Source organism: Canis lupus, chromosome 17 (assembly GCF_003254725.2).
Source record: "Canis lupus dingo isolate Sandy chromosome 17, ASM325472v2, whole genome shotgun sequence".
Lineage (NCBI taxonomy): Eukaryota > Metazoa > Chordata > Mammalia > Carnivora > Canidae > Canis > Canis lupus.
Window position 1 is genome coordinate 60,740,208 of NC_064259.1, and position 24,020 is coordinate 60,764,227.

Here is a 24,020-nt window from a genome sequence, read left to right on the forward strand (position 1 = left end):
CTGTTGGTGCAAAATAAATAAATAAAGCAACCAGGGAGGGCTGCAGCAAGAGCCACTACAAGGATGGCGAAGGGGGGGAGCCGAGAGGGAGACTTTGGGGGTTCAGGAGGGGTCAGGAGGTAGAGGCAGCTAGCGGCTCCAAAGGGTCTCTTGTGGGCATCCTGACTCCCCTCTGGGGAGCTCTGGGACCAAGCACCTTCCTGTGGGTTGTCTTTTAGTCTCCCAGATGCAGGGCGATTCTGTGCAGCCTCTCAATCGAAATGTCTCCCACGGGTATCATTTTGTGGGGAAAGTTCTCAGTCCAGAACATCTGCCATGGAGCTGAATTTGAGACTCCTTCAGTGAGGGTTCCTGAGGAGCGGCTCCAGCCTCACTGGGGTGCTGCTCAGAGCAGGGGCTTCAATCCTTATGATATTCATGTGTTGCTGGGCTAGAAGCCTGGATCTCCCCCAAGGGAATGAGACAGGAGAGCTCTTTGTCTGTAATCTGATTTAAGAACCCCACCCCTGCCCCTGCCACACACACCTCTGGCCTTTGAAATCATTTTATAAAGAATAGCCCAAGTTGGGGTTTATGTTTAGCCAGCTAAAGCCCTCCCCTGAGAGGAACACAACACCCCCACATCACTTGCTGTTTATCCCTCAGAGGAGGGCTCACAGCGATTTGTAAAGCCAAGAGAAGTTCAGGGGCACAATCCCAGCCAGAAAAACAGGTGTGTGTCCTGTTCCCTGGTCTCCTCCCTGCGGGAGTTGGGATGAAATTGTGTCTGGCTTCTTTCTCCATGATGACAGGAGGACTCTTCCAAGGGTCTGTCTGGGGCATCTGGCTGACCAGTGCGCAGCCGTCTCTTCTTTTGGGGTTCCTTGTGCTAGAAGACAGCTGGGGCTGGGATTGAGTTTGGGCATCCCCCAGTCTAAGGTTGGTGTACCATGAAAATGTTCTGGGGTCCCTCAGGACGGGACTTTTTCCCTGAGGCCACAAGTGCCTCTGAGCTGTGACCTCAAAGAAGACAAAAATTGTGTCAGATTAAATGAGTCTACAGAGACGCATAATTGCAGTTTGAGTTTGTGAGTGTTTGTGTTTCACCTGCATGTGGATGTGTGTCTCCCATCAGATTTGTGCTGACCCCTAAAGTCTATTTCTAAAGTGCACATAAGAGACTTGAGTTCTAATTCTATCTATGATGCTCTTGGCCTCCATTGTACTCTATCCCTATACCCAAATTCCATAAAAAAAAAAAAAAAAAATTATCCCAGCCCCATCCCCCCATCCCATCCTTATCCTCCACATATCTAGTTTTTTTTTAGACCCCGGGAAAAGGGCAGGGCGCCCAACCACTTCCTTGCTGAGCTGAGAGGAAGGGGGAAGGCAGAAAATCTAAAGATCTGGATTCATGTTATATACAGGTCCTTCTGGGCTCCAGCTGCCAGTCTCTGAGCTTGACACATATCCCCAGCCAAAGCCCACAGGGAAATGCAATGAGGTATTTTAAAGTCCTATTCTTAGCTTCTGAGCCCAGAGTCGACTGGATTCTCCTGGTGTCCTGAGGACACCATGGTCCTCCTAGAGGTCCTTATGTGCCACCCCAGGCCTCTCAGAAGCTGGGGGTGAAGGGTCATGGGAGAGCAGATGCAACAACGCTGAGGCTGGAGATGGTGTTCCTTCATCACCACCCTCTGGCTCTTGGCCCACTGCCAGGCACGCCTGTGGGCAGAAAGCCAGTCTCAGCAATTGCTCATCCCTAGAGAATAGGCGGAGACCACCCTCCCGGGGCACAGGTAAGAAAAATATGAAGGTGGGAGGAGATCCAGGGAAGAGGGCCAGTAGGCTCAAGGGGAGGGAAAGGAGTCCGTTCTTCAGGTCACTCGGACAGCCCTTCAGGTGACTCGATTTCAGTGCTGAAGAGTTCCTTGTAGAGTGGAGGGAAAGTGGCTTGGACCACGATGGGGTGGAGATGTTGGAAAGTGTGCAGCTTTTCCACATGCTGGCTGCACAGGCTCCGAAGCTTCCCCTTGGGCGGCAGCTGGAGACGGGTTAACAGGGGAGGAGGGTCAGTACTCCAGCCTTCTCCCCAGAGCACCGATGTCCTCTCCTTCCTGGGTAGGGAAATCCTCCTGCTTTCCCCTCTGCACTTGGCTCTGGAGGAGTGGCTGGATTAGATCCCATGGCGGGTGGGGGCTGGGGGAATGTGTTCAGGAAACTGGAAGCAAGCGAGGGCTGCTGCGGGAGGGGTGCATGTTTTCTGAGTGGACCCCTGCTACTCCTAAAATGAACCCTGGTAAATACTATCACAGTTTCTGCCCTTATGATACGGAGACCCTGCGGCCGTTGTGTTCTATCACATGCCTCTTGGCCTTCGTGCTCTGGAAGCCCTTCTCATCTGGAATGCCTTTCCATTTCTTCTTTGCCTGACTAATTCTTCCTCAGTTTCAAGTGTCCCTCCTCTGGGAATATTTCCCTAGCTACCTCTCCCTGGATTAGGGTCCTTCCCTCTGTGTAATAGCACCTAGAGTTGCCGCTCAGCAGGACGGAGACTTGGGCTGTGTGGCTGCTGCAGGACGGAGGAGGGACGACCAGGGACCTCTCTAACAGGCCACGTGAGAACTGGTAGCTGGCAAAGGAGAGGGGTGACGGTGGAGGGTTTGTATTCTGAAGGTGGAGCCAACCAGATCTGCTTTCCAGATGTTTCCCCAGGCTCCAGTCTGCCCTTCCAACCTGTCCAACTGGACTTGAAGTTCTTTAGGACATAGGGTGTGTATAAGTCCTTTCTCTATCCTCGGCACCTAGCACTCACTGTGCCCCGCACATAGCAAGGGCCCATTGCTTGAACGATTATATAAATGGTTCCTTGACACTGGTTCCAAATTAAATTGCCTAAATAATAGGTCTGATGACATCATTTCTCTAGCCTTCAGAGCTCTTCATTGCCTGGAAGTAAAGCCTTCACTCTTTAAGATGGCACTGAATGTCCTCTCTGATTTGCTACCTGACCTAATTTCAAGCTGGTCTTCTACTCCTTCCCTGCCCTCATCAATCAATGCCAGCTCCCAATCTTATGCTTTAGTCACAATGTACCACAAGCTATTCCACATATATGTGTTATTTTGCCTCCTTATTTTTGCTGATTGTTCCCGTAGTCTGGAATGCCTGCCCCACCCCCATGAATGTCCGTTAAAATCCGACATGTTCATGGCCTACCTTAAATGCTGCCTTCCCTAGGATTGCGTGTATGACCCTCTCCTTTTACCCTGAATTATTTTTAATCCCTTGTTCTGTGCCGCCATTAACATTTCCCCAATATCTCTTATCAAAGTAACCTACCAGGAGTGCAGGGATTCCGTGGGAGAGCACTGGCATTGAATCTTGCATCTATTACTTACCAATCAGGGAAACTTGGACAAGTCACTTAAATTTTTTCATCACTAAAGAGAGATTTTAATACCTGTCCTATTGATCGAGTTACCCTGAGGATGACAGCATGTCTGTGGTAGCACCTTGTTAATGGTATGACTATCGTATCTAATACCGTATACCACCCTGTATTAGAGTTACTGGGACATGGGCCTCTTCTTCGTACCACACTAATGACCCTGGGTGGGGGCAAGGACCACCTCCCTGTATCTTTCTGTTCCATGGTGCCTTGTACAAAGAGATGCTGAGTGAGCATTGGCTCTATTAAAGCCAGATTACTTCCGGGTGGGGCTTCCTCCCGATTCCAGATTCTCCTAAATTTCAATCTGGAAGTTCCACATGGAAGTGACGGCCCGGCCCATCCCCTTACTCCCCATTCTGCCACGAGCCCTCTAGCACGATGTGGGGCTCAAGTACTTCCTCCTCTGTGCCCTCAGAGCCCCAGTGTCCCAGCTGGGGTGAAGGGCTTGACCTCTTCCCCCTCAGGGACTGCCATCCTACCTTTGCCAGGATGCCTTGGCGGTGAGTCCTGTAGAGATGGTGATGAAAAGCCTGCTCCAGGTTGTGCTGTAGCTGTTCTACTTTCCTCTTCTCTTGGAGCCCCGGACGGTCTGGAGGAAGGCGTGGGACCATCACAAGAACAAGAAAGAACATGGACATTAACTTCTCCTGGAAGGGGGAAGGCTGTATCATGTTGGGCATCTGTGCTGGATTGCGGCCTTCTAGGCTGAGTGCGTGTGCGTCCTGGTTTGAGCATGAAAAGCTCTGGGGCCTGGGGCTTGGCTAGCTGTCTATAAGGAAAACTGGGGAGAGACTGACTCCAAGTGGCCTTCTCCCTGGTACCCTGATACCTCACATAGTCCATTCAATGCTAGAATTCCATTGTGGGGGAAAAATGAGAGGGATTCCATCCCCTAGCCAAGGATGAGCCCAGAGAGCAGAAGGCCTTGGTGAAGTCTCCTAGGCCAGCACCCGGGCCTCTGCAGCAGTCTGTGGCTAACTTCAAAAGACAAACCACCTTTGGCCCTGACTCCATAAAATAGCCAGAAGTCATCTTTTACGTCTTTATTTCTAGTTTAGGTCTCTGCTCGTTGGCAGAGCCAGACAACAGATTATCTCGATCTGTAAATTCAGGTTAGTAGCACTTCTCCAGGGTCTCTGAATATATAGCCTTCCCTGGCTCTGCCCAGCCCACTCCATTCCAGCGGAGTGCGGATCCAGAGTCCTGCCATTATGGTGCACAGTCTCAAAATCAGCTCACACAGAGCCGCGATTCTCGAGCCTGGTGGCACATGACAATCACCTGGAGAAGCTGTTAAAAATCCTGGTGCTCTGGCTGTACCCCAGATCAATGACCTCAGAGTCTCTGGGAGTGGAGTCTGGGGAAGAATCACTTTTTATTTTTTTAAAAGATTTTATTTATTCATTCATAGAGACACACAGAGAGAGAGGCAGAGACACAGGCAGAGGGAGAAGCAGGCTCCATGCAGGGAGCCCTACATGGGACTCGATCCCGGGTCTCCAGAATCACGTCCTGGGCTGAAGGTGGCGCTAAACCGCTGAGCCACCGGGGCTGCCCAAAAATCACTTTTTAAAACTCCCCAGGTGATTCCAGTGTGTGGCCACATTGGACTCGCTGACATGAGCTCATGAGCAAAACTAACTTGTCTCTGGGAGGTGGCCCACTTCCTCTCATCCTCACGGCTCCCCGCCTCCCCTCTCTCCAACTCCACCTTGGAGGGTGTTTCCCCCTCTCAGGCTCCTCTGAATCTTCTTTCTGCTCTTTAAAGCAATTTCCCAGATTTAACCACACTTGAAGGTCCAGACCCATTTCCATGGCTCCCCTGCCGCCTGACTGTCCCTTAGGCAAGCCCAACGACACTCACTGGCGTTGATGAGGACCAGGGCCGTGTAGAGAGCAATCTCATCCTCAGAAAAGCGCAAGGAACTCAGGGAGCGGGAGAAGTCAAAGATGGAGCTGATGAGCTCGCTGCAGCCTGAGGGAGAGAAAACTAAAGGATGAGCAAGGTGGGTGAGGCCACTCGCCCTCTAGGTGTCCGGAGTACAGGGCGGATCTGCCCTGAAAAGAGGGTGCCTGGTCTTGAAGCTTTAGATGGGCTTGCCATCCAGCTCCCGCCTCTCATTCCCTCTGCCCCTCACCCAAGGCTCGGAACAGCTCCATGCCACCGTATTTGCCTTCGAAAAAGACTGTGTGGTTGTCAGCATTGTAAGCCCGGCACATCCGGACCAGAACCACTTCCATTGCTCCTGGGGAGAGAGGGGGACATGCAGGCCGGTGTCATGAAGCCAGGAAGCTCTGCCCCTCCATATCCTGCTTTAAGCCACCTCCATCCGCTCAGCACCCCCCATGCTCTGCCCCCCCTTCAGGCCAGCCCACTCTCCCTGGGCACCTGCTTTGAGAAGCACAATCTGGTCATTCTGGCAGAGCTCCATAAAGCCTGAGAGCCTCTTCGCGAACTCCACCACGTACTGAATGGCCTCGGTGAGGCGGTGGGCACAGCGTTCCCACATCTCCCACATGGACTGCAAAGGAGGAGGGTCCTGCGGTTGCCCCATTTATGACCCTGCCACCCTCCCAAGGCCCCTGGGAGCCCAGGCTGAGGTTCAGAACTCTCACACTCTCCTCTCTGGCTATTTAGCCTGTCCTAGCACAGATGTACACGTGGGTCGCACTCACCGAGCACCCACCAGCCGTGGGCACTCAGCCGTCATGGTGAAATAAAAAAACATCTGAGATGCAGCTTTGCCTCAAAGAGCTTGCATTCTGTTGAAGTGAGAAGGACATACTGACCCCTCTCCCCGAAAAGACCTACCTAAAGGTCTTAATAACGTAGAGTGACAAAAATTCCGTGCCAAGTGGGTGTTTTTTAGAACAGGTGGTCTTGTTAAGAGTATGATGAAAAAGAGCATAAACCTTGGAGCCCTGTGGATCTGAACGTGCCTGTGGCTGCACTACTTTGTGACCTAGAGTAAGTCTGTTAACTTCTCTGAGCTCCGCTTCCCAGTCTGTTAAAAACAGAAATAAATGCCAACCTCACAGGTTGCCATTGGAAGGGTAGAGGATGATCTCTGTGATGCATTTAGCACAGTGCCCGGCAGAGAAGGGGTGCTTGACAAACGGTAATCAGCGTTCTGACTACTGCTGTCGTTGAGAGGGTACAGGGAAGGGGAGTATACCAAGGGCTGCACACACCAAGGTCTGGGTGCTGGAGGAGGTAGGATGAAGGCCAGACAAAACGTTAATAGGCAGGGGCCAAGGACAACCCCTCACCCATCTGCTAGGGTGTAGACACACACACACACACACACACACACACACACACACACACACCCTATATTTAAAAGTGGGGACACACTCGTGTCTATCTGTGATGGACATGCAGATAGCCACCTCTGCACTCCCCTGCGCCCTTCCCACATGGTCTCCTGGCCTCACCTTCCTCTGGTAGCTGGCCACCTCCTCCCGGGAGAAGATGTTAGGGCGCTGCCGTAGCAGGTCCTCCAGCCGCAACTGACACGTCTCTCGGTAGGACTTACAAACATTCTGTACCAGGTGCTCTGGGGCCAGAGGAGGAAGGGCATGGGCTCCATCTCAGCCAGCTGCAACCCTATGCATGCTGAGGGCCTTCCTCAGCCTGGCCTACCCTCGCTCTGCCTCCCCTCCTTGGCCCCTCAGCACCCTTAGCCTCATGTTTAGTGTACACAGGATGCTGACTGGGGCCCCCCTCATCATCCCTACCCTCCCTGTTGCCCAGCTGCTCACCAGTCTCCATCAGGGAGGCATAGGATGCCTCCAAGGCGCTGTGGGAACTGGGGCTACAGTAGGTGTCTGGGCCCCGTCCTGGCTCCTCCAGTCCAGGAGGCCTGGCGTCTTCAAAGTGAAGTGCGCATCTTTCCAGGCTCAGCTGGCTGCCTGTGCCGTAGAAGCCGCCGCTGGCCTCAGCCTTACCCCGCTGGGGGCTGTATTCCAGGTGGTACGAGGCCCTGTCGGGCCCAGCCTTGGCCAGGCTGCTGGGGTAGGAGGAGCCAGAGCCTGGGGCTCTCAGGAGGCCAGGGGGGCAGGCCGCGGCCTCGGGTAGGTCAGGTGATGAGCCCAGGGGCAGCTGCCCATCTGGGAGCCCTATGGGGCAGGCGAGGGGGTCAGCTCCCTGGCCCCCCGCTGGTGGGGTCTTGGCCACCTGTCCTCGCTGCTGCTGTTGCTGCCGCTGCAGCTGTTTCTGCACCTCGGCGTGCAGGCTGTCCCTCTGCTTCTTGGACATGCGGCCGAACTTGACAGCTGAAAGAGGTGGGGATCAGGAGTTTTCAAGGCAGGAGCGCAGGGGACAGGGCAGCATCGACAGGCATTTTGATCATTACAGAATTCATTTGCTGTTCCCTGAATAGCTGGTTCCGAGCAGAGCTTCTCCAGTGTGGCATAATAACTTCCCTCAGGGACCCCCACTTTTGCTCGACACCCCTCCCACCTCCTGCAGGTGTTTGCCGCAGGGTTGGTCCAGCCCAGGCATTTCGGTCTCCCAAGCAAACTCTCCCAGCTGGAAACCAGCTTCTGCCAGGAGCAGAATTCAAGCAGTAAGTCTGGACTGAGGACTGTGGCCTCCTGATTTTGGGGCTGGGGGTGGTCGAGTCAGTGGGGGGGGGCTCGAGCTGTATTGGGGTCACCTCGCCCATCTAGGAGGGTCGGAGGAAGAGGAGAGCTGAGAACACAGGTCTCCCTGTGGTCAGGCCTGCAGGCTCCCTGGTGACCTAGATACTCACCACAGCCCAACCCAGGCTCCGCGGCTTGTTTCTGAACATCCTCTTCTGCTCTTTCTTTCCTGCCTTTTCACTCCCCCCACCCCTCCCAGGTGTGGGGGTACAGCCCCTCGCCCCGCCTGCCCCTTTGCACCCCTGCGTGTTTCCTTTCACTTTGTTATTTTGGGCGCTGAAAAGTGCTGACAGCCTCTTTCTGGCTCCTCATCACCTCATGCCTCCCCCAGCCCCGCCCTGGGCTCCCTCTGTGGTCGTGATGGGGGGCTTCGTGGAGGCAGAGGGCGAGGACCCAGGAGAGAGGCACTAGGAACAGCAGCCGCCCTCCCTACCCTCATGCCTTCCAGGCGGTTCTCGGGCTGATTCTGGCTCCGTTCCTAGCCACTGTGTCATGTTGTAGCACGGGGATAGGAGACCAGGAAGATGGAGCTGGTATTGGAGCCATGGAGCAGGAGGCAGGATGTGGCCGCTGGATGGTGTGTGGGCCACAGGCAAAGGGGGTGAGGAGAATCCATCCCAGAAAGAAGAAGATGAGGAGTCTGGGATGTTGGGGAAAGGAGGGCGGGGGACCACAAAGACCTCTGGTGCTTGGTCAGCCCGTGCCCCACAGAAGGACGTGTCTACAGGGTGATGTCTGCCCTGGAGACTCCGGAGAGACCCCCCGGGGCTGCCTGCGTGGCCTCACCATCTCGGGACATGCCCAGTGCCAGGCATTTCTGCAGGCGGCAGTGTTGACATCGGTTTCGGCTGGTGCGGTCGATGGGGCAGTTCTGCTGGCGGGTGCAGGAGTAGACCACGTTACACTGCTGGCTCCGGCGGAAGAAACCCTGGGGGAGGCAGGCAGAGACCTGGGCTGCAGTCCTGGCCAGGCCCAGTTCCGTCCCCAGGGCTCCCTGCCCAGGCTCTGGCCCTAGCTTCCCCAGGTCCGACAACCAGTTTTCTCTCCTCCCCTCTCTTAGCACGATTACATTTTGCCAGGCAATCATGTCCCCAGGTTAAGACAGGCCCTCCTGTGTAGGGCACTCTTAAGCTGCTCCCTAGCCGCCTCAGGAGACTGTCCCTGGAGTCAGAGCAGAGGCCACAGGGCCCCCTCTCCTCATGTTGGAAGATACCCGGTTGTGCGTGCACTTGTGCACAGGCTCACCTTGCATCCCTCACAGGTGATCACCCCGTAGTGGATGCCAGATGACTTGTCTCCACAGATTTTGCAAGGAATCACTTCGATTTGCGCTGGAAGAGAGAAAGAACAGGAGTCATCCCAGGAACCTTACCTGCCTCGGCCCCCATGTCCTGGGCTGTAGACACAGGGACACGGTGGGACTTGGTGCTCCCCCCCCCCCCCGACTCAGGTTTGTTCTTCCCCTGTTGCAAAATGGAAGAAGTGAAGTGCCGAAAGCTGCTCAGCCAGGGGTCCAAGAAGGCTGTTTTTGGGTTTCACAGGGTAGCCAGGAGCTGTGTCAGCTCTGCAGGGGCAGATGAGGCGGCTGCAGAGAGACCACCTGCTCAGCCCTTTAAGTTGAAAACCTCCAGTTGCCTCCCTTCTGCCTGAGGAGCCAGGAGTTCTCGCTGCTTTACAACACCTGCTTCCCGCCCAAGGGGCTTCCTCTAGGCCACCCTCCCCCACCAGGCTCTGCTCCTGAGGGCAGTGGGTGAGGCATGGGGGTGGGGGGATGTGGTGCACCAAGGCAGGAGGCACCTGGGGACTGCCTAGAGATGCCAGCCATCCTCAGCCGGCCTGTGAAGCCTCAGGCACCCGCTGGGCAGGGATCGGGTCCACAGGGTGGGGCCCAGAGAGGGCAGGAGAAGGTGGAGCCCAGGAGAGCCCTCAACAAGCCATGTCTGTCAGATTGTCAGATGCTGGCGATCCAGGGAGAGACTGAACCAGGGTGCCCAGGCCCCTGGCCCTGGCGCAGCGCGTGGGCAGCTCTGTGTGCATCGACACATGAGAGTGCGTATGTTCATGTGTGTACAAGGCCCTCTGGGTCCGGTCGTATGCACAAGTCATGAATGTTAGCTTTGGCTGAGATTAGAGACCATCTCATTCAATTTTTTTCCTTTCCAAGTGAAGGAATAGACGGATGAGGTAAGGTTGTTGGTCCAGATTCATGCAGCTAGTTTGCCCCAGAGAGGGGTTTACACCCTAGCTCCCTTGCTTTCCATCATGCTGTTCAGTGTACACAGCTTTGGGGGTACATACATCAGTGGGCATGTTAAGGCATGCGTACACATGGAAGGCCATGTGACTGTGAGTCAGTGGGCACATTTGCCTGAGCCAGCAGGCACGCCCGGCTGTTCGTGTGTTTGTGTTTGCTCATTGGCCAGTAGGATGCCTGCTGCCCACTGAGCTCACTGTGGCCTCCCAGGGCTCCAGATTCTCCTCTACTTCCCCTGTCCCTGTCAATGCCGATGGTTCTCTACTGAGGTTCAGGGACCAGCATTTGGCCTCTTCCCAGCTCAACTTTGAAGGGGAGTGGGGATTCCCACTGTGTTGGAGGTCTTCACCCATCCCAAGGGGGGTAGGGGGTCTCTTCTCTGCCATTGGGGCCCTGTGGTCTCTCCTTTGAGCGGGGAGGCTTGGGTGGAGTGGGCCAGAAAGGTGGTCTAGGAATATAGCCCTGACTAGGTCTGACGTGCCCCCATCCATGTCCCACCCTGAGGGCCTATAGGGCAGGCCTATGTTCCCATAAGTGCATGGCCCATGCCTGGCCCAGGCCTGGACTGTGGTCATCTGGAGGGCCTTCTGATGAGAGGTGGGGAGAGGGACTGTGGCTTGCCCACCACCCTCCGAAATTTCATTTCTCTCCTCTTGAAACTATTGTCCCCTCAAGCTGGCTTCTAGCTGAGCCAGTGTAAGCAGCTGCCTCCTTATGGGGGACAGGGTCCATGGGTATCTGAATCTCTTCCATGAGGAGTCCATTCTCTCCCCTGTCCCAACCCTCACTTGCCTGCCCAGCACCCACCCAGGAGGCTGTGATCATTGGGGACAGATGGCAAGTGAGCCTTTCAGATCCTTTCCAGTAAATGAGCAGATTGGAATGCATGGAAGGGAAGAGAGAACAAGAGGGGATTGGTAGCTGGAAACGAGGCAGAAAATTTGGAGGCGCCTGCATGTCAAGTCATTTAGATTCCCTAGGCCTAGGATCCCTTGTCAGTGACATGAGAATAAAAAATAACATTGTTTGTCCATGGGATGTTTGTAGGTAGGACGGTAGGCGTGACAATATTACCTGTGGAAAGCACTGTGTTTAAGAGGCAAACTCTATGTGCACCTGTTACCATAGAGCAGAGCTGAAGGTAAAGACACACAGTGGGTACCCGAGGCCCAAAAGAAGCACTTGTGCCCTGTACAGTCTGTGCTTGTCTCCACACCTTCCCCTCCGACAGCTCGAACCTCTCTCCACAGGAACCCTCAGCCCAGAGAGGGGAGAAACCAACGTGGGTCACCCAAAAAAGTAAGCAGAGGGGAGATTAGGCCAAGCCACAGTGGGAACTCAGACTCCAGCCCAGCAGTCAACCACAGGCCTCCCTGCCTCTTCCCTTCTCCCAGAGCCACATCCGTGTGCGTGTGTGTGTGTGTGCGCGCGCCAACCACACAGGTGACCCAGACACATGTCTCCCTGACCCACTGCTGGTCCCAGCCTGAGGAACCTCACAATGCTGTAACCGAGACCTTGCTCTTCTCATGGGATGATGTGGCCAGCCTTGGACCCCCCTCACAAATACCTGCGCTTGTTGGGGGGGCGGGGGCGCTGACGTTTGGACCCCAGCCACCAGTCCAGCCACCTTTCACTGTTTCCTAACCATGGTCCCAAGACAGAGGTACACAGTGAGACAGAAACGCAGAGTCAGACGTCCTGAGGTAGGAGTGCCAGACACTGTAGCCTCCGAGCTAAAGAGACCAAGAGGTTTGGCAGACAACAGAGACTTAGACCCCAAGATGGAGAGACAGGTGCAGAAACACAGGAAAACCCACAGTGATGTCCCAGCGCCAACGCCCTGCCCCTGGCCCTGTCTGCAGCATCAGGCCCTCAGCTCCCACTGCTACCTCCTTCCCCTGCCACCTGTACCCCTTTCAATGCCATCTGCCTGAAACCTCAAAGAGAAAGTACCGGTGCGCATGAGTGTGACTGTGGAGGCGGGGAGGGGAGAGAACGGGAAGGGCTGGCAGAGGTGGCAGTGGGGTGAGCAGGAGCTGAAAAACACCTCGGATCCCTCACCTTCAACCTACCCCTAAGCTCCTGCCTGAAGCTGCAGGTGATGGGAACCCAGATTGGGGAGGGGGAGCTGAGTAATCACAGGATTACTCAAACTGTTGCCCTGGAGCCTGGCCTGCCAGGAACTTACCATCTAAGGGCCTGACAGTGCCAGGAACTCAACCAAGCAAAGGTCAGGCCCTTCTAGGCCAGCCCCTGCGGCCCCCGCTGCTTCAGGAAGGGCTTTGTACCTAGCTGCTGCTCTCTCCAGGCCCATCAAAGGAAATCCTCCCAGGAGACAGGAGTGCCTTTGTGCTTTGAAAGCTCCCAAGGCATCTAATGACTGCGCGGCTCTAGCACTTTGCGTTTCAAACAAGATCAGCCAAGGGGCTTGTGAACATTTTGTGAGCTGGTCCCTCCTCAGGTCTGAGGGCCCGGATCCTGCATTTGGACGAGCTCCAGTTGATGCCCAAGCTTGCTGGTCCTCAGCCTACATTTTTGAGGAGCAAGAGTTTAGTCCCTTGTGACATTTTTGTGCCAGGCGCTGCTCCTCGGGGGTGGGGTTGGCCATCCTTTCCTCAGCCCATTCTTGTGTCTTCTCCTCAGCCTGTGAGACCTCTAAAGCTTCATTCTGATACGGTACTGGGAAAAGAAAACGAACCTCTTCTGGATCCTTCAGCGACTTGAAGTATCCCCAGGGAGCTTGTTATGTGCATCTCCTCCGTGTGGAAATACGGGAGAGGCAGAGAGGAGGTGGTCTGCCTTCCCCTCCCTCCAATCCCTCTAACCTCGCCCTTCCCACAGCTGTGAGATTCATTGATAGCGCTCTCTGAATGCATCCAGAGCCTGGCCCTGTGCCCCCTTAGGAAGCCAGCCCTGGGCCCCATCCAGGTGCCCTATACCTCAGAGAGGAAGTGGTAGGAGCAAAGGAGGGGCTCTAGCCCAGGGGGGTCTCTCCTCTGCAACCCCAGAAACTTCCCTAGCCCTGCTGGAGAGTGGATGGAGTCAGAGGAGCCAGAGGGTCCTTATCTCCTCCTGGTGCTTTGTCAGCCTCCAGCTGAGCCTGCCTTCTCTTGTTCTCTCTCCTTTTCTCCCATGGTCAGTGAATAAGGGGGGATAGTAATAACAGACGTAAGCCTTGGCTGAATTCTTACTCTGTGCCAGGCTTTGGATACATGTTTCATGAATGATTACGACAACCCTGAGAAGTAGGTATTACTTGTATTGTGCCCATTTTACAGATGAGAAAGTAGTCCAGGAGGGAGCAAGGCGCTCGACTAAGGTTACACAGTCCAAAGCCGCATATCTGGCATTTGAACCCAGGTCTCTGTAACTCGAGAGCCCAGTTCTCCAACTAGTAAGCTATACACCCTGTAAGGATGAGATGCCCAAGTGCATCAAGGAAATGGGATGGGGCCAAGGTTACTGGCTGCAAGGGGAAAGTGTGAAGTGTGGAGGTGGGGTGGGAACAGAATTCAGAGAAGACACCCCCCCCCCCCACCACCACCATGGAACTAAAGCCAGGACTCATATCCAGTGTAAAGACCCACAGACACATGGTTCCCTCTGTCCCGGGTCTTCTTCTGTGGTGCCCACCTCCTCCTGCCTCTACTCAGGTCTTGGGGCAGGCTTCCAAGGCCAAGGTGGAACAGCCCTCCTCACCCAACTGAGCTCCTTTGGGAGTGTGGACTGGCTTTCACACATCTTAGTAGGCCTCTGCAGAAATGAATGGGTGAATGGGAAAGAGGGATGCATCTCTTTTCTTAGCTCGGCTCCCCCCACCCCCACCTGCACAGAGACCACAACTCTGGCCAGGGGTCCCCTGTGTACCCCAGCCTGTCAACAGCCTCCCTCCTTTCTCAGCTCTCCTTCCCGCAGCTTCTGCAAAGCTGGAAACCACGCGGTGGGTGGCAGCCCAGGGGAGCAGGAGGGGGAGGGCAGGGGGTGGAGTGCCAGGAGAGGAGCAGTTCTCTACCTGGTGAACACTCCTCCCAAGTCAGGGCAAGGATGTTTTGCTGATACACCCAGATCCTAGGGCTGAGAAAGTATTGACGCTAAGACTCAGGTGGGCGAGGGAGAGTCTGGGGTTCTGAAAAGCCACCAAAGACAGCCAGCCACCTGAAACCCCTCCTGGTGCCCCCGCCACCCCCGCAGTCTGGGACGGGAGAAAGGAGGGGAAACAAAAGAATTGAGTGAAAACAACCGGTGAATGGTGGGGAGGGGATGAATCACCAGGAGGAAGCTCTGAGGAGTGGGAGCCCCAAGTCACAGTCAGCGGCTTCCCTGCCTCCAGGGTTGGGTCTCCTTTTCCAGAAGGGTCTGCCATCCTGGGAGATGCAGAACCCAGGGACACTGGCTCTGGGTCTGAGGCCCTGCCCTGTAACTGTCCCTCCCCTCAAATAGACATGCCCATCTGTTCTGAGCCCAGAGTCCCAGGACAGCACTGCAGGCGCAGGAGTAGAGATTAGATCTCAGAAAGGACTAGCCAGGGAGGATAAGAGGAGACCCCAGGGCTGCCTTCCTTACAGGGCTCTCAGCGTGGGAAAGTCCCTGTTCCCTGTTTGAGTCAGGGGCAGAGGCAGGGAGGGGAGGGAGCCCCTGGGAGGGTGGAACCCAACGCCCAGGCTTCCCTGTGCTGGGACAGGCTGGGATGCTCCAGCTTCTAGTACCTTAGGCTGGGAGGTGGGGGGGGGGTGGTTCCTGTTAGGAATGGGAGGAGGGGAAAAGGCATAGGTTTCAGGGTGGTGCGAGGAAGGAGGGGGTCCTTTGTAAAGGCTTCAGGTGGCCCTGGGCTCTCAGGATGAGAGCTGTGGCACCCGGGGGGCCTGGACTGCTTCCTGGCCCACCACTTCTCATTATCATGAGCAGCCTTGGAAAGACCAGGGCACAGCAAAGACAGGCATGGGACCTCACACCTGCCCGTCTCCCCCTCTTCCCCCTACCTCACCATCCATACCCAGAGCTGGAGCCTCACACCTCTTGGCTCCACACTGGCCGTGTCCTTAGAGAGAGATGACTAGGGCCGCCGTCTCTCTGGCTGGCTGGGAGTCTGTTTGGCTAATGGACATTTCCTCTTTACTTAGCAGCAGGTCACCATGGCAGGGAGCTGTGCCATCCTTTCAGAACCCCCATGAACTCCCACTCTCTGACTTCCTAGCCTCGATCAGTACTCAGTACGCGGCGCCCCCCTCCCCTCTACTGCCTAGCCCCCTCCCTCCAAAACCTCTGTGTCTCTATGCCTCTCTATCTTCGGTGCTCCAGCTCTGTCTCGGGCTTCATCATGTTTGGGTGGTATTTCCTGGTATTTCTCCATTTATAGCCCATCAGGACATCATTCTTTCCCCAAGTATTTCATAAATCTGTCCTTTGGGTTTGACCTCTACACCTCTTTATTTCCTGGTCTGTTTCTGCTCCTTGTGTGTCTGCCCCTTGGTCTCTGGGGTGTCACAGTCCCCAGCCCCTGGTGTACGGGCTCTCCCTGGCTATGGTCAGAGGGCGTGGAGGTGGCTAGGACTCACTAGGTATGTGTTGGGGGGGAGGGAGCCAGGTAAGCTGGGACTGTGAGATACTGAGAGATGTCTAAGCGAGAAGGACCAGGGGCATCTACCCCCACATAGAAGGGCCCTCTCTCCTACTACCAGCCTGGATGGAGCTGTTGGAGGGATATCATATAGAGCTGCCTAGTGGCTTCCTCATTCAGGAGGGGCTCCTGCTCTCCTGCCAACCTCCGAAGCATGCTCAATCCTTGCTTGCCAGGGTGGATTTGCTGACTGGGGAGCATTTCTGGGGAGATTGGTCTTTTAACATTTGAAGCTGGAAGGAAACGGAAGCTCCAAAAGGCCTCTCTTCCTGTGGAAGTCTTTGGCTCTTCTCTTTACCCCTCCTGACCCACCGCAGCCCATATACCTGCTCTGGGATCTCTGTCCCAAGCTCGCTCTTTTCTATGGCCTCTTCTCCAACTGTCCTGGGAGAGTTGAAACACCTTCACTAGCTTTGGGAAGCTCACCTCGGGGACCAGAGCTCTCACCTTGGTCTTGGGTCCTCAGAACTGGGAGCCTCTCCAAAGCTGGTTTTGTTTTTAAGTTCAGCTCTCTTGTTCGCTGATGAGGAGACCAGGGCCCAGTGACTTGCCTAAGGCTACGTGGCCAGTCAGTAGCAGAGTTGGCACCAGAACCTGGTCTCTAGACTCTCGGCCTATGGGTCTTTCCAGGACCCAATATGGCCTCCCTCCTGTGGTTTGTGGGAAGACCCCAGGTTGAGGCTGGGGCTGCCTCAGGCCTCAGGCCACAGGGACGTGGGCTTCCTATTCCTCATTTGCTCTCTGCTCCGAGAGCTTCTCTAGCTTTCCTTACATGCACACAAGGATTGTCTGATTTACCCAGCCTTGCTCTGCTAGGAGGCATGGGGGCCCCAGACATCTACCCACTAGCTGTTGGCCCACAGCTCCACGCCAGGAAGGGGCTGAAGCCAAAGGCTTTCTGCTCCCGTCTCCCCTGCCATATCCATCTCATTGAGTGGGTGACTGAACCTGGGGACACACACAGACACACAGACACACTGGGACTTCTAACCCTCTCCACCTGACGATCTGGCTTTCCCCTCCCTGTCCTGTAGCTTCGGGGTACAGTGACCCCTCTGGCTCCTCTCTCACCCACTTTGGGACAGGCTGGAGGCACTGCGGGTGGGTGGGACGCTGCAGGGGGAGTCGGGACGGTGCCTGTCAGTTACCAGCCTCCCTCTGCTGCGGCTGTGTGACCTGGGGTGAAGCGCTGGTCGCATTGGGGCTCAGTCTTGTTAGGCGAAAGGCAGAGCACCTCGGCTACTCCTGCAGCTCCTCTCCAGCACTCCTGACAGAGGCATCTTCCACAGCCCTCATCTCCCCCTGCTCTGAGAAAACTGCCTAGGGAGCAAGCCTCCAGCGACTGCACCCATCCCAACAGACCTTGGCCTGGACCGGGACACACCCTGCCAGGAGGAAAGAGCACTCAGCTTTGCTCACACTGTTCAGTTCCAGAGGCCCAGGCCTGACACTGGCGTCCCATCCAGGCTTCCCGGTTCCCAGGTGGCCCATTCACTTACTTCTCATGACTGGGCCTCAGGCTTCACAGCCCCAGCTCTCTGTCCTCAGCCGGGGGTGGTCCGGGGCGGGGGCACAGATGGCAGCTGGGTTGGGGGTGAGGCCCTTTCTGTGGAGCTCCAGCCCGCAGCTCTGCACCCAGCTCTCTCCAGTTCTTCTGGGCTGGGGTGGGGGGGGTTTAAGCCACACCACACAGGTGGCCGAGTGACAACCCCCCCACTGCATCCCCACCCCCTCTGGGGTGCAGCAAGTAGGATGACAGGCTCCCCACGTGGCCAATCTGGGCCTGGGGCAGGGTGTGAGGGGCGGGGCAGCCATTGCAGGGGGGCGTTGGAAACTTCCAAAACCACATGCGACAGCCACGCGTGGTAAGAGCTGTTTCCACCCGCCAGAGGTAGTTCTGGCTGGGGAACCAGAGTGGAGCTCACAGGAGCCTGGCCATGTTCCCACTCCCCCTCCCACCGAGGACCTGAACCTGACCCTCTGCCAGGTGACTGACTGCAGGGACAGGGATGTTTCTGGAGGTAAGTCACAGGATGTCTGCCCTGGGGGCAGTGGCTGTGCCACCTGAGACCCTGTGGACTGCCAACAGCTGCCCAGTGGGGTGTAGTCTGGGAGGCTGCCCACCGTGCTTCTGCCCTCCCTACAGACGTGGTGTATGCCTCAGGCCAGGGAACAAATGATAATAGCAGCAGGAATAATCATCAGACAAATACCCGCTGACTGCAAGAAGGGTTAGTCCGTCAGACATTTCCTCAAGAGCAAAACTACTGAAATCAGAATGCAGATGATGATGATAATGACAATGATGATGATGGTGGTGGTGGTGGTGATAATAATAATGTTTACTTTGTGCCAGAAACACTTCTTATGGTTTTATGTGGATTATCTAATACTCACAAAATACTTTATGGGGTAGGTACCATTATTCCCATTTCAAAGATGAAGAGAGGTTAAATTACTTGCCCAAGGTCACATATAGCTGTGTGTGGTGGGTTTAGGATTTGAATTCAGGCAGTCTGGCCCCAAATCCCACCTAAGGAAGGGGAGGGTTTCTCTGGTTCACATCTGCTCTTGACGGTGTCTTAGCTTGGGAGGTCTTCTGGCATGTGAGTCTACAGTTTCTTGGCCTGGGGGTCCTTCTGAGGGGCTGTCTCAGCCTCTTATCTGCTCCATGGGCTCCCCCAGTCTCCCTCAGAAGAGGGTTCCCCTCTTCGGGGCCCTCCAGTAGCTAGGCCCTCTCTTGGTCTGGGGGTCCCTCCTGAGTTCCTCCCTTCTTGGGGTTGTCTCAATTTGGAACCTCTTTTTCTGAGCCTCCCAGCCTGGGGGAGTTAGTCCCTTCCAGATTCTCTGCACCAAACTTCCTAAGAGGTCTCTGATCTTGCCAGGCCTTGAGCAGCTCCTTGGTCTGCTACAGGCCTTTCCCACTGGCCTGCCTCTGGCGCGCAGGACCTGGCAGTGGACTGGGGAGGGGCTGTCACCCCGGTTCCTCACAGAACATCCTGGGATGAGGTGGGGCATGGTTGCATGGGACCGGTGGGCTGGGAAGGGGGAAAGGGGTGTAGCCTTGGCCATGGTTTCCCCCTTCTCCCCCCCACCCACATATGGTCCCTGGCTCCCATCCCCCAGCTCACGAGCACAAGCACGTCACTCCTTGACCTGCTTTCCTCACAGGGCCCTGCTCAGCATTTCCGTGGGGCCCTGTGGCTAGGGGCAGGCGAGGCACTGATCAGGATTATGCTGAGCAAAGCAACCTTCCAGCCAGGAGGATGAAGCATCCTGGATGGCCCCCCAGCTCCTGTCTGCCCGGCCTAGGGACCAGGGGATGCTGTTGCCTCCGAGATTTCTCCGCTTAGAACAGGGAGGCTCTAAGCAATCTTGGAAGCCAGAGCAGGGTCAGCGAGCTCTCAGAAGGAACTGGGAGGTAACCCAAGGGAAGGCCATGGAGAAATGCAGGTGGTCTCTCTTGCCCCAGAGTGGTCCTCACTGATTCAGGGACATATGCGTCTGGAGGCCTTCCCCCAGAGCACCCTCAGGCCGCTAAGGGCATGCATGGCCCTGATGTGATAGAAGCTTTGGGACTGAGGTGGAGTGGCTGCATTTTCTGGGAGAGTAGCTTCTCCCACAAACCAGGGGGGGTGGGTAGATCTGATGTGCTGAGAGGTCCACAGAGAGGATGCATATTTGCCAGTATCTGTTGGGAAGTCCTTCCTGAGCTCTAGCCTCCTTCCCACATGCTGTAGCCTCAGTCTTTCAGGGCTTGGAGTGTTCCTGTGTGTCATGTTTCCTACAGAGGTGAAAGCTTTCCTGCTCTCCAGCTCTGCACAGCTTGGCTTGTTCACACTTCAGGATGTGTTAACCACCAAGACGAACACCAAACGTGGCTCAGCTGCCACAAAGCCTAGTGGTGCAGGCTCTCTCAGTCCCTGAGGCTGCCCCTGTCTCCCTCCTCCCTGCTGCCAGCTCCTGTGCCTCCGTCCAGCACCCTCCTCTCTTTCTCCCGCCCATCCCTTTCCTAATTCTCCTCTCCTGGTGTCTGTGGTGCTCCCTCTCTGCAGGCAGGCTTCCTCCTCCTCTCCCATAGCCCTGATCTTGAGGTTTCTTCATCCCTTCTCCTCTGGGCTCCCCATCTTCCTTGCTTCCCTCAGTGCCACCTCTGCACATGCCCCCTGGAGCCCCCTGACTTCTAAGCTGTCTCTCCACACCCAGCACCAGGTGCTGCCCCAATCTTCTACTCACAGGTGTGGGTCTTCTTGGCAGCCAGCAGCTCTGGAAAGAGAAGAGAGCGGTTGGGGCCAAAAATTGAAGATGGTGGGCCCTGGGAGACACCCTCCACCCTGTCATAGGCCCTATCCTACCCTACTCCTTCCTCCAGAACCTGGTGTCTGAGCAGAAGGCGAGACCATCTGCCACAGCAGCCCTGTCTTCATTCTCTGCCCTGCGGGTCCTCAGAAGCACTAGGCTTCGCACTACCTCCGGCAGTCCCCAAGCTCGTCCTTCCCCGAATGCCCTTTCCTGACACCCTGCTCAGGGTAAAGCCAACTTGCCCTTGTCCCTCGAGCTTCCGACTGCAGAAGCTGCATGTCCCCCCCACCCCCCTCGGCCTCGTGCTGACACTCAGCACCGGGTGTTTGCTTTCCCGACACTAGAGCCATGTTGTCCCGTAACTGCTGTCATTGTGTCATGATTCACAACGTGGGGCTCTCCCGCTAGCTGGGAAGCCGCCTGCCCTATTGATTGTGTGACCCCCAGAGCCATCCATAGCGGCTGGCCCGTTAGAGATGCACCACAAATATTCTGCGCCAGTTACATCCTTGTGGGACTTAAGTCTCTTGTTTGCTTATTAGTGCCCCAAAGCACCTGGGACTGCCAGAGGTGTGCAGGCTGAGAGTAAGGGGGTGAGGCTGCCTGGAGGCAGAGGAGGGAGAGCTGTGAGCATAGACCCCACTCTGCCTTCCCGCTGCTCCCCTGGCTCACCAGCCTGCCGGGAGGGAACCCCTTCCTGCGGCCCAGGTAGAGAGTGGGCAGTAGAGGGCCCCGGGGGGTTGATGTGGGGTGGGCAGGGATGCACATACGTCCGAGGGGCACTTGCTGAGGGAAAAGCCTCAGCTAAGATGCCACGGCAGTGGCGGTGGCAGGCGGGTAAGGTGGGTGGTCATTCATTTATAGCATTTATTGAACACCTACCAAGGGAGCCCCCTGGGAAGAGGCTTCCCCTGCTAGACCTTGGTCCGTTTCCTACAACCACGCAGCAGCACCTCATAGAGCACGAGGCCAGCCTTTTGTCCCAGCAAAGCCTGCAGGCCTGCCTTGTGCCCCCTGTAGTCTCCCTAACCTCTGAATCTGCGATGATCCCTGCCGATCCCTGCCTGGAGAAGGAGTGGCTCCATCCGCCCCTCCCACTCCCCCTGATCCTGACCAGCCCCACCCAGCTTCCTCCCTGACGTGGCACCCTCTCTCTGGCCTCCAGCCTTGCCCCTCAGAGCAGTCCTGGGGTAGGGTGCTCCCTGGGCAGCTGCCTGCCGGGCAGTGGATGTCCTCCTCCACCAGGTGGCCGAGCTGCCGGCACTCACTCTCCTTGGTGCTCATGGCAGACCAAGCATGTGGCTGTGGATCCTGCTCCTGTGAGGGTCTCTGTTAGACCACGGGAGGCCTGAGGACTACCTGGCCCCTTGCCCCTCACTGTCCCCAGGCTGGTGCCCCGCATTCTCTGCAGAAATGAAACCCCATGCTCCTGGGCCAGTGGGCATGGGCAGCTGACAGGGTGTGGTTCCTTCCTCCCCCAACCCTCTTGCTTGTCACCCCTCAAGACAGGCCAGGTTCCTCCCCCAGTGAAGGAGCAGAAGGTGGAGAGGCCGGCCTTCCAGCCCCTGCTGCCCTCGGCCCACTGACCCAAGGAGGGTCACCACCTCCTCTCAGGGGGCACTCACGCTGCGGAGGGCCTGCCCCACTCTGACCTTCCTCGCTCTGCTCTTCACACACCCCCTACCGCCCCACACCTGTCTCTTCCCTCTCCACTGCTCCCTGTCTTTCCCCTCCACGTGTTTCCTGCTTCTCCCCCACACTTCCCACCATCTCCTCCTCTGCTGCTGCCTGAGCCCCTCCTCCTGCTTCTCCTTGTTTCCATCAAGACTGGCCTATATCCCCTGCCAACCCATCTCTCTCCTCCTTCTTTGTCTCGTTGTCATCGTCCTCCTCCTCCTTCTCCTCCTTGCTTTTTTGACCAGACTCTTTCAATCTCTCTCTCTCCTCTGAACCTCCAGGCAAGTTCTTGCCACCTGCCTGCAGAGCCCTGGGCCTCTTACCCTGCGAGGCTCGGTGCTGTCTCTGTGGGGCCCTGTCCATGGGGCAGCTCCCTGGGTGCCGTCCTTGCTGCCCTGGCTGCCCAGGAGGGCAGGGAGCAGGGCCCAGGGGAGGGAGGAGGGAGCAGGGAGGGAGCACCTGGCCTGTCAGCAGGCAGGGGAAAGGAGTGGCTGGCAGAGTGGCCTGGCAGCGGGAAGGGACAAGGGGAGAGACTGGAGGAACAGAGTTTAGAGCCTCGAGGAGACACAGCAGAAGTGAAGGCAAGGGGAGGAGCATTTATCAATCACCTACTGTGTGCTGGGCCCTTTGCCAGGCACTTTATGTAAAGCTGTGGTTTTCTTCAGTCCTCCCAACATCCACCATTATTCCAGATTTCCCCATAAGCTACATGATGCTCAAAGTTGTTACTGACTCGCCTAAGGACTTACCCCAGGACAGTAAGTGGCTGCACTGTGATTTGAAGCCAGGCATTTGTGACTTCGGAATGGTGTGTTTTCTACCTGACCAAGAAAGGCGACAAGAGCAGGGGAGATGGGGAGGGGATGGCTTCTCCGGGGGGCAGCAGTATGTGTGTGGGGCATGTGCTGCTTCTCCGGGATGAGGTCAGACTCATCCCACAGTCCCTCAGCTTCTTGAGGCCTCTGCCTGCTTGGCCCTTGCACCTCGCTGCCCTTCCCTACAATTCCCTGGCTTCCTGATGCCTCCACATTTTCTTGGTCTGTTGGGGGCACATTGCAGGCTGGAGGAGCATGGGGGTGCGGAGGAGGGGAGAGGCCTGGAGAGCTGCTGCTCTGTACCATGAGAGGAAGTAGAGCCCCTGGACTGGGTGGGCCTGCACTGAGGAAGGGCTCTGCCAAAGGCTTTAGGACAGAATGGGGCTGGTGTGGGTCCTGGAGGCCACTTCTCTCCTGCACAGCGTTGGTCCAGAGTTTGATTAGCTGGGCCTGGCTCTCCTAGTTACCCAACAGGCTGGCTGGCCAGGGGCCAAGATGCAGTGGGGCGGCTCCCTGGCACCACCTCCTGCTCTCGCTCCCAGCTGGTAAACAGCAGAGCAGGAGCCAGCCACACCACAGCACGTGGCACCTGGCGTGGAGAGGGCAGGCAGCTGTCCCGGCCTTCTCCTGCCCTCCCCCTCACCATCCTCCACTCCTGCCCCACCCTGGAGCTTCACAGGCTGCTACCATAAGCACCTCCGCTCCAGGGTGGTTCCCCACGTCTCCCAATGGCTGCAGCTTGAGGGACGAAGATTAGAAGTAGAGAAGGACTTCCCAACTCATGGGATGGTAGGCCAGGAGATAGGGAGTGAGGAAGAGTGGCGTGGACACTTTTGGGGACCTCCTTGTGCCAAGAGTCTGACAGTGTATATCTGTGCCTCTCATTATCCCCATGCATCTCGGTACACTTCTCAGCACAGAACAGGATGCTGGTCTGTTCTGGGGCTCTACCCCTTGGGCAGGCCATGCTCTCTGAAGCACTGCCCCACCTAGTACCCTCTGGCAGACAAGGAGGGCCAGCCAGAGGCAGAGGGACAGGGGCGCCAGGGGAGGCGGGGGACAGGGCTGGGGGGTGGGGCACTGGGGTCATGCTGTACTGCTCTACCCTTCCCAGCCTGATGGTTGGCTTTGCTTCCGCTTGGGATCCTCTCTCTGTGTCTCTCCCAGCCAGCCCCTCCCTGTCCATGGTTCTGCTTGCTGTGCCTCTCTGTCTTTTCTCCTCTTCCAGCCTATCTTTCTCTGTGACTCCGGGTCTCTCAGGGCCCTTTCTGACCT

At 56.4% G+C, this 24,020-nt stretch overlaps 1 protein-coding gene across 2 annotated transcripts; it reads right to left on the reverse strand.

Moving 5' to 3' along the window:
* Positions 1-528: 528 nt before the first annotated feature.
* Positions 529-22,363, reverse strand: RORC (RAR related orphan receptor C). 2 transcript variants are annotated; one of them, XM_025452967.3, is made up of 11 exons: positions 22,254-22,363; positions 20,188-20,217; positions 9,323-9,408; positions 8,864-9,005; positions 7,196-7,708; positions 6,869-6,990; positions 5,823-5,955; positions 5,572-5,679; positions 5,298-5,408; positions 3,913-4,022; positions 529-2,023 (listed from the first exon to the last, which is right to left on the reverse strand). In XM_025452967.3, exons 1-11 carry the CDS (start codon positions 22,291-22,293, stop codon positions 1,862-1,864), a joined length of 1,557 nt encoding a protein of 518 aa, XP_025308752.1. In that variant the 5' UTR covers positions 22,294-22,363; the 3' UTR covers positions 529-1,861. The 2 variants fall into 2 exon arrangements, with proteins under 2 accessions (XP_025308752.1, XP_025308754.1); XM_025452969.3 differs by lacking the exon at positions 5,572-5,679.
* Between the last annotated feature and the right edge of the window lie 1,657 nt (positions 22,364-24,020).

What these genes read in the sequence shown, in the direction of transcription:
- RORC (XM_025452967.3), bottom strand. Translation starts at nt 22,293, where the DNA reads ATGGACAGGGCCCCACAGAGACAGCACCGAGCCTCGCAGG. An exon ending in TGCCTCCCTGATGGAGACTG is followed by an intron (nt 6,991 to 7,195) that starts GTGAGCAGCTGG and finishes CTCTGGCCCCAG; the next exon opens with AGCACCTGGTACAGAATGTT. An exon ending in GATTGTGCTTCTCAAAGCAG is followed by an intron (nt 5,680 to 5,822) that starts GTGCCCAGGGAG and finishes CTCTCTCCCCAG; the next exon opens with GAGCAATGGAAGTGGTTCTG.